Source organism: Austrofundulus limnaeus, unplaced genomic scaffold (genome assembly GCF_001266775.1).
Source record: "Austrofundulus limnaeus strain Quisiro unplaced genomic scaffold, Austrofundulus_limnaeus-1.0 Scaffold660, whole genome shotgun sequence".
Lineage (NCBI taxonomy): Eukaryota > Metazoa > Chordata > Actinopteri > Cyprinodontiformes > Rivulidae > Austrofundulus > Austrofundulus limnaeus.
The window spans coordinates 155,161-165,099 of NW_013953062.1; the positions used below are offsets into that span (position 1 = coordinate 155,161).

The following is a 9,939-nucleotide window of genomic DNA, read 5'->3' on the forward strand; positions in this document are numbered from 1 at the left end:
CCCCCCCACACACACCCTCCCCCCAAAAAAGACCCCTACCCAAACCACTACAATTTTGGAATGCATCTGGTAGCATGACATTTATTGGGAATAAAGACTTCTGAGTTCTGGTGCATTTGTGCATGTGGGGGTCATTATGTTACCGCTATGTGGTATCTAGTTTTGTCATCGTTAACAAAAACAGCACCACTACTTTTAAAAAAAGTATTTTTTGATCCCAGTATCTATACTTTTATTTGAGTAATTCTTGTTAATACACCTTTGCAATGAGCAAATCAAAGCAAAAAAAAACAAAAACAAAAACAAACAAAAACAAATCAGCTTTAACTTGCTGAATGAAAGTCACCTTCTCTGARATAGATTAAAAATGCAGCTGGAGCATCATGCACCAGCACACCGTCTCCACACTGAGTGGAGAATACTTTCATTTATTATTTACAGCTTCTGATGTCCCTTTGTGATTCTATGTGGACTTATCCTAATTGCTTCTAATGGTTTGTGTGTGGGGGTTAGAAAACGACCATGTCAGAATAAATACACATTTTCTTTGTTGTAAATTCAGTCCAAGTCCAAACATTTATTGCTGTGTATTGGAGCAGTATACTGTATATTTAAAAACAATACTGTTTTTAGTAGTCGTAATATTGCAGAACATGAAATAATKATTCCCTTTTACCTTGTTAGACTATTTAAAAAAGTCATTATGAGGACAAAAATGTATTTTTTTGAATCCAAAATGCTTTATTTTGATATTTTGTTAAGAATAAACTGTGGAAAATCCTCCCCTTCAAATCTTTTAGTGTTTCCACACTTGCTGTGATCATCATTAAGTTTGTGGAGTGTGGCAATTTTCTGTTATTGTTGAAAGCTGACTGTTTGTGCTTAGGTGGTTTCTTAATTTTTAGACTCTATCATTAAACATCAAATTGATTATTGCTGTAGGCAGTGGGCATTTTAAGAGAGTCAGCACAGTGTAGCCCCTCTGACTCTGCAGGAAGGCATAGTTGCAAGGGTTTGAATTTGCTGCAGGTACAAGCTGTGCAGCCAGTTTKTCATCTCTCTGTTCAGTTTGATCCTTCTTTACTTGATTTCTTTTCGTTAGCTCAAAGTTGAGCTGAAGTGAAAGAAAGGCTAAGATTACTCTTTATTTTTAGGTGAAATGGCTGGAAAACAATTGAGTGTTTTTGTGTGAACTAGTGACACTATTTGAGTAGTTATTGGTAAATGCTCTGTGAAGATTTCCTTCTCCTCGTGGTGTCDGTCAGCCCTTCCTCTTCCATTCTTGGTGTCTCTCACTTGTTAGTACCACAAGCCAGCAGGGTGTGGCTCCTGTCATTGCTGTTATGATTGGCTGCTGGCCCGGGTTGTGTTATCTCCTGCTGAACATGTTTTAGTCCCACCCCAGATAGGGCCCGGCACTCAAAAATAACCCTGCCCACTCACAATTACATCACAACCTGTGGAAAGAGACGTGTATTTTTGCTTTCTTTTTAYGCTGAACAGTCAGGTAATGTTGCAGTGAAGGAAGTGTCATGTCGGCTCGCTGCAGGTATACCTTAGAGCAGATTTTCAGTCTTACAGCCAGTGTTTATTCTCATATTGGTACTTAAGCTGTGTAAATGTGGATTTGCTGCATGTAAGCAACGGCTCCACACAGGCTTCTCTGTAAATGAGGCAGATCCAGCAGATAGGTAGTTTGCGTGGCCAGATGGCACAGCACAGGTATCTGGACAGGCATCTGCACAGGTATCTCTGTATTGAGACCTAAAAAGTCCAGCTAAGATGGAGTTTCTAAAGAGCCTGGTTCCTGCTGCGATCTCAGGGGAGACACCTGTTGAACACGGGACAGCTCTGCCCAAGGAGTCCGGTCCACGGCTTCTCCGCATGAAAAGACTGGGTCTGCTTGCCATGGGACAGACAATTGAAGAAGATCCAATAGACCCAGAGACAAAAGTTCAATCAAGATTGAGCTCCTCTAGACCTGCATGGAGTAATCAAGCACGCCTCAAAGGTACTAAAGGACTTATTAATTCAGCATCTATTAAAAGCTGAGTTAGCCTTTTCTGAAGAAAGTAATAGTTTCACAGTTACATGTTCAGTCTTAATGATTGCCTTTCTCTGAAGGTGGAAGGGTAAAAATGTATTTGCCCATGCTTCTGTTCATTTGTCTGTTCACAAGCAAAAATGTTCTGAATAATTGCATTAATTTTTGGCCAATTCAAAAACAACTGAAACWTAATGAAAGTCACAGATATTGGCCTTAAGTTTGATGTGGGAACAGCTGAGAGTCGTCAACACATACTTCAAGCTCTGACATGTGAGATTGCTGCAGTAAAGGTGTTTACTAAGTTGAACTAAAACTGCTATAACTCTATCCCTTCTCATCACAAAATGATCCTAATTTAAAACTCTGCTCATGTGAGATTCATCAAGGATTTTTTAAAATTATATCAATTTCTGATGTCAAAGATTTGTTTTAAATCCTTTCCATCATTTTTCCTCAATTGACCCATGTAGACATACTCTGACAGGAAGGACTTTGCAAACCATTTGCACACTAGTTGTTATGCTTTTCAGTTTCTGATTGCTCTGACTGGGTTTGAATAATGATACCTGGTGTTGTGCTCCACCTAAACTGGTCAGTTTGTCAGAGGTGTGTGCAAACACAAAAGCTGAGAAGTTGTGAAATGCAGCAGGCTGACTTTGCCGTCTCGGTTGGACTTAGTTAAATATAGTCAGCGTGGGAAAAATGAGTCGTAAACTTGAAGAGTTGTCCCTGTATTCCACATTTTATTTGTTGTAAGAAATTGTGCATTTTTTCCTAAAGTGTTTCTATTTCAGGAGGAAAAGCAAGCTCTGGTTTTATCAGGTCAACMTTGAAGTGAACACCAACATAAACATGTTTGTTTGTTCCCATTTTTAGTTGGCCCACCCCCTTTTAAAATGTGTCCTTATAACATTACCAAATAGAACTGTGTTGTTTGTGTAAGATGTGTAGAGAATGCTGAAGAAGGCTAGTGAGTTAGATCTTTTCCTCATTTGCTCTTGTTCTAAATGGAAATAAACTACCTGCTGTGTGCAGTAACGATGCAGTGATCAGTCAGTCCACATAGCCCTACTTTGACATCARTAAAAAGCTGCTTTCTGTCCTTCAGATGTTTACTGTAAACCTATTTTTCCTTCCTAGCAACATTAGCTGTTCACAAAGTCAGTTTTCTTTAAGATTATATAACAAGTTGTTGTGAGTTCTACAGAATGATGTTGGCCAATGATGTGTCCCTATTAGGGTTGGGCAAAATCTTACTGTGTGCAGTTAATCATTAGAAAAACTTGAATTGATTAATATGGTTATTGATGCCAGGTGGACTGACTGAGGATTTCTCTGGTCAGTCCACTTGATGCTCCTCTTCTCTTTCTTTTAATCCCAATAATGGTTCTCCTACTTCCTCGTCAAAGTCCTCACTCTGTCTCAGACTGTATTTTCTTCCATCTCTGCCTTTGAAGATCCCTCTTCTCTACAATGGTTCTGACTGCGGCTCGGTCCATCTTTCTGCAGCTCAGGCCGTTCACAACTTCACGTTGAAAAAACGCCTCATTGTTTTGACTCAAAGACAAAACTGACTAAATTTGGAGCTTAACACACTATAGTTGTTCTCAATCCTGGTCCTGAAGGACCCCTATCCTGCATGTTTTAGTTGTTTCCCTGCTTTGGCACACCTGTTTTAAATGAATAAGTGATTGACAGGCTTCTGCAGAACTTAAAGACTTAAAGACAGAGCGTGTCTGAACCAATCACTTTTGTTGACATTGATCAGCTGACTGATTTAAATACATCTTAACATTCATGAGGTACTTTRCATTGACTGTTTATGGTTGAGTGTGGGCGTGTAGAGGGTAGAACCTGAGGCGGAACCTCGTGCGCAAACTCTGACGTGCGGCTGTGATTTATAAAGGAAAGATGTGCAGAAACATGCCCATGCAATCCTTTATAAATGAGACCCCAGAACATCATAAACAGCTGCARCCTATATGTGAGTTCTGGTGTGTGGGTGCTTTGAGTATGCATGGGAGTCATATATGCTACTGCTATGCAGTATCTGGTTTTTATTTAAATTTTATTGTACAAAGGATAAACCTTTACTGACCTTTACGAAAATGTTGACTTTTGAATAGTTATTGAACAAAAATTGCCCTTTTTTTCTTTAAGCACTTTGGAAGCAAAAAATCCTGCAGATTTAATCATCAATAGAGGTAAATGGTTAATTGGACTTTTATTTGAATAATTGTTCTGTTTTAAACTGTACATAGACAGTCAATAAATCAAGTTAGGTTGCCCCTCAAGACAAGTCAATCTGACTAAGCATCATGTTTAGGACAAACTCCGCCCACACAACAAGAATCTCTCCCTGTGTACTGCTGTGACCTGTACTTGCTCAGAGTTGCAGCTTTAAGTCATGTTGGTATGTGACGGTATTAAAAGGTGTGAAATTTAACTAAWGAATTTTTGTACATATCCTGATAACATTATCACCTTCTTTTTACTTTTATGGCAGTGGGTGATGAACAGTAAACTAATTTAAAGATTGTCAGAAACTGCTTATCTAAACTGCCACTGTGTTTTGTACATTATTTCGAATAGAACAGGTCATCTTCTTTTCATAACCCTCCTGTTGCCCTTGAGTCAAACTGATCCAGTTTAAAACTAAGGCTTAACTTATGGCAGGTTCACACGGCAGGATAATTGTTCCAAATGGCCGGATTTTGCYCTTTCTACAATCTTAAAGACGCTACTATTGTGATGGCTCTAAAGCAGAAGAGCCCAAAGTGGGGCCGGCGRRCCAAATTTGGCCCGTCAAGCCATTTCATTTGGCCCACCAACAGTTGCCAAAGTTACAAGGTTGTAACCTGTTATCCTGTAGGTAGAAACACAGTATTTCCATTGGTCAAATGACTATATAAAAGGGCTGTAGTGAAGGTAGTTTTCAGTCATGGTGCTGACATATCTTTGATTTATTAGGATTAAACAAGAAACATGAAATGACAACAAATATTTAGATCAGATTTAACCCCGCATGTAGATTTGCACACTTTATAAGGCCACAAAAACTCACATTTTATCAATTTGTAAAATGTCCCATGAGCCTTTGCTACTTGAGCGTATGGCAGACTTTCTCCAAGTGCACAGACTAAAACAAAAGAGGGCAACTGCACAGCTTAATGGTTAAAAATAAAGAACTTTACTTTAAAAAAGTATTTGTATTTCATATATGTATATAACTGCATTTTGCCCACAGCCATGGATAGATTTTCATTTTGGTCCCCTCGGGGAAAATGTTTGGGCATCCCTGCTCTAAAGCTTATCAGCAGATCTTCCTGCTGTGGGTGGTGAGTTATATGAGTGATCTAGAGCTGAGAGAGACCACTCTGACCTCAAATCAGGCATATTCAACATGTTGGCGCGATATCGCAGCATGTTGCATTCACCTGAGAACAAATGAGCCTGCAACCTGTTGAATGTGATGTGTAGCCAATCAGAAAGAGAGGAGACAGAAAGGCGGAAGTGAAACTCAGAAAACAAAAGATAATGTATCTWGTAGAGCCTCTGTTTGCAATGTTTCCACTCCTTTGCTCAACACCTTTTTATTTTTGTGTTGTCCACAAACTATAGCCATTGCTTCTTCCTCGCCTGCCATGTTTGTTTACTCTCAACTCATGTTTGATGTCGAGAGGTCTAGCAAGATTTCAGGAGGTGACGTAAAATTTTAAAATCTTGCCGTGTGAAACAGGCATTAGACGCAACAGATAGATGATGAAACAGAAACAAACTGAAGCATTGAAGCTCCTTTTCTTGAAATTTAAAGAAGTCAACATGCTCTTATCACAAACTTTTTGGTTATTTAACTCAACTTCTGCAAGGAAAAAAAACAAACAAACATATTTTATGTGAACCTCTGTGGGTCTGGCTCGGTTTCCTGTTTTTTCCTCTCAAATATTTTCATAATTTGCTTGTCTGGTCATGCACAWAATTTTTGACTAACTATAAAGATGTGATCTTTTTTTGTTTGCAGCAAAAGAAAAATAATTATGATTTAATTATGCTTGGATTGTTTTGAAAGAGTTGTTCATGTATTTCATTTGCATTTTGAAGTGTTGTCCTTATCAGAAACGAGTAGAAACAGTTTGTGCTTGTTCCTTTCAATAGTATTATTGCTGTAATGAGGATATATTCAGGTGAATATTGGATCACGTTTTACAGGTGTAGGTTGCCAGTCTTAAAGGATCAGTATGTGATACAACTATTATGCTGTCTCTAACAAGACTTTGAATTTTTCAAAATACACATGTTGTTCGTAGATTTCTGTAAGTTAAAACAATAGTTAAAGGCATCTGTAAATAAATACACGTCTTGTTCATGGCCGGGCTGTTTGATGCATTGAGGTGATTTTCCATTATTATGATTAAATCTACCTGTCAGAGCATGTTGGCTCATGGCTAAAACATGACTCAAACCCATTCTGAACTCATCTTACCTGTTGACATCAAAGAACMGGACTAGTGAGTGAAGCAATAAAAAATACATTGTGATTTTCACTGGTGGGCACTAGTTCCCTAAAGCACTAATTGTGGACCTAAATTTCTCATTTGCGCTTTAGGGGTTTTACTAATTTCATTAAATAATATGTGGATTATTTTGCACTTTCTAAATTTAAAATTGAGCAGTACTAAACTAAACTTTTCATTTAGTTTTGTCAATATTTTCTATGCGGAGAAAGAAAGAYGTCTAAATTCATTAGATAGCATAACCACATATCATTATCTTCATCACTGGAAGGGGTAAGGCCATCTCTGATCAACACAATGGAAYAGCACCCCCTTGGACAATGATATTTTCACAGAGCTATATACTCTCTGACTGTCCTTCTGGGTGACAGTTTTCATTTAGTAAAGATTTCCCACGATTCTTTGTGTGGCAGGAAGCAACTGGAGCTGCGTCACTGGGCGACACCRCTCCAGCCCTTCTCCACCTGCGCACCTGATGCGGTCACAGAACCACGCTCAGCTGTGCAGTTTATATCTCCTCTCACCTCGGCAATAAACATTACATAAATAAATACCGTATTTTTTGGACTATAAGCCGCACCTGCATTAAAAAAAACAGTAACATTAACGTATAGGTCGCACCACCAATATTAAGAAAAAAAAAAAAACCAGTACACCCAAAATTGTCGTCAAAAAAGGTCTAGAATTAAAACATAAAAAGCAACCTTTAGGAATTAAAGTTTGGAGGAATACAGTTCATTTAACTGAACTTATTTTGGTAGTTTTCTTTAACAGTTTATGATCCAACAAAATATCAACGAAACGTCTCATTCATCACTGAAACCATCGAAGTCCTCTTCTTCAGTGTTAGAGTTGAACAAGCTCAGAAAAGCTTCGTCACACAGCGGTATCTGTTCAGTGTTGCTTTCTGTGTCGCTGTCATTCCGGCATAATGCTGGCTCTGAATGCTGGCTCTGAAGCGGCATCATAGGAAGATCTTCTATTATTTTCCATGATGAGCGCGTTTGAATTTGAAGAGAAGTATTTTGTCGTGTCTGCCTATTAATCTGTCGTGTCGTGTCTGCTACTAGCTAAAACAAAATGGCGCTTTCGTCTTCTTCCTTTTATTCGTGGCAACTACACCTCCAGCTAAAGAGCCCCCTGGTGGCTGAAGAAAAAAATCCACATATAAGCCGCACCGGACTATAAGCCGCATGGTTCAAAGTTCAGGAAAAAAGTCGCGGCTTATAGTCCGAAAAATATGGTAATAAAAAAAAAATGCTGAGCAGTAAAACTATAACATTTTTTTTGTCTGAAGTGGGTTGTTAAATTCTAGAACAGCAGATTGTGAGCTGATGTTCACGTGATGTCTTTTATCCTTCACCACCGTTAACAGAAAAAAAAAGTTTTACCTCTGCAAACTCTTCACCCAATGACACTGATAAGTGAAAAACAAACAATATACAGCCATCAGTATTATTGTTTGTATACTTATATGAGCTTTGGGAGGGTAGAGAGAGGAAATGTGATCATTTATGGCCAGCTGCATCTTCAGCCACCAACTCACTGACTCACGTAGCACATATRAAGAACAGTTTAAATTCATGCTTTTGTTTTGAAGTGAAGACARTTTCCTAATCTCCATCCTGTACCTAGAATGTATCACTTCAGTTCTCCAATAAATTGTTTAAAATTACTAATACAGTATATCCTGCATGCTTTCTAATGGAAGCCCTACCATAAACATAAGAAAATGACCAAGAAGCAGCAGAATTAGCAATCCCAACAACTGTTTAACACCATGAGCCAAAAGTCTGTTTCAACAAATCACCTCCCCAAACTGCGACGACATGTGCCATTCTGTGAAAGCAATTTGTCATGCTTCTACTAGGCAGTTTTGCACAAGAATGGCTCATGTTATTACCAGAATGTGTTGGTGAACTCTGCGTCAAATTTGTGCTTTAGGTTTATCTTCTGCTAAGTTTCCTTGAGCATTTGCACTTTAGAACTTGTGCAACTATTTTAATTAGCACTGCCCACCGCTGGTGATTATCAAATATTTTAGCAAATACAGAATTGTTTATAAGCTCATTTTAAAGCAACAGGATGTGATCAAAGTTCTGTACACACAAAAGATGTAGGAATGTAGAAAAAAATGATAAAATAATACTAATAAAAATAGTGCAAAAACATAAATAATGGTACAAGCTAAAATTTAAACATTTTGTGGTACAAAGCTAATCAAGGCTGAATCAATGTTTAAAGTCAAGAGTCTAAAATTATGTGTTATACCTGTATAAAGGGATTGTTCAGACATTTTGATTTGGGAATTGTAGAAAGTTATACATTTATTGTACATGCTGTAGGCAGCGTCGCTTTGCAGGTTCTCAATTTGGAGAATTTCGTTATTTCTGATCAGTTTGATGGTTGAGGTTTCTGATCGTGTTGATGAAGTTATGGCTTTTTCAAATATAACCAGAATCAAAAAGTATTGCTGCAATGTATTCCTTTAAAAACCTTAGTGGTTCATTCAAATATTACTTTATAATCTTGTTTTGAATTATGACTTTAATGCAGTAGATATGATGCCATATTCTGTATTATGTATGTTCTTTACCAAAAATATTGTGGTGTAAATGTTTTTAGTTGCATGACAGCTTTAGCATCTGGGTCACCTCAGTTGAAATGCACAAAGGTGTGGTTTTTGTCATTTCACTTCTGCAAATCGATGAGGTGATTCCTGTTTTTACAGTGCTGCTGGCAGAAACTCTACATTTCATMAGGGCTGCTTATCTCTGTACTTCACAAGTGTTTAATGTTTAAAGTAGGGGTGTCCCGATACCAGTTTTTTCAAGACTGAGTACAAGTACGAGTACTTCAGTTTAGGTACTCGCTGATACCGATACCAAGTAGCGGGGTTAGGGTGGATTATCTGTTCAACTTGTTGAATATTAAACAGAATGAAAATGAAATGCAATTATCATGCAAAAATTGATGGGTAAATATTGTGTTTGACAATAAAAAGGTAGTGCAAACTCTGACAAGTACATAAGTTGGTATCCGTATCGGTATCGGGACACCCCTAGTTAAAATATATGTTTATTAAATACAGTCTAATGTTGCAACTAATCATGGATCCCTTTAAAATAATAAATCTATGAATTTATTATTGAATAAAAATTGAAATAAGGAGCTGACAGAGTGTTTTTCTCCAGTTGCTTCAGACAGTTTTGACACTTTGGGATCATCAGCGACATTTGAACAGTGAGATTACAGCTTGTAATTAAAAATGTTACAATAAGTGTATAAAATATCACATGAATATCAAAGACACTTGTATTAAAGGGGTTGCTGCAGATGTTTTACAATCAGCATCACACTTTCAATCCACCACACACA

At 37.8% G+C, this 9,939-nt stretch overlaps 1 protein-coding gene across 1 annotated transcript in view; it reads left to right on the plus strand.

Moving 5' to 3' along the window:
• Nucleotides 1-1,477: 1,477 nt before the first annotated feature.
• The window catches only part of LOC106531640 (protein furry homolog-like), a gene marked incomplete at its 3' end in the record, with an annotated part of 82,800 nt that continues 74,338 nt past the window's right edge, over nt 1,478-9,939 (plus strand). The window contains 1 exon segment of the mRNA XM_014027543.1: nt 1,478-2,011. Within this exon segment, the coding sequence (XP_013882997.1) occupies nt 1,783-2,011 (229 nt within the window).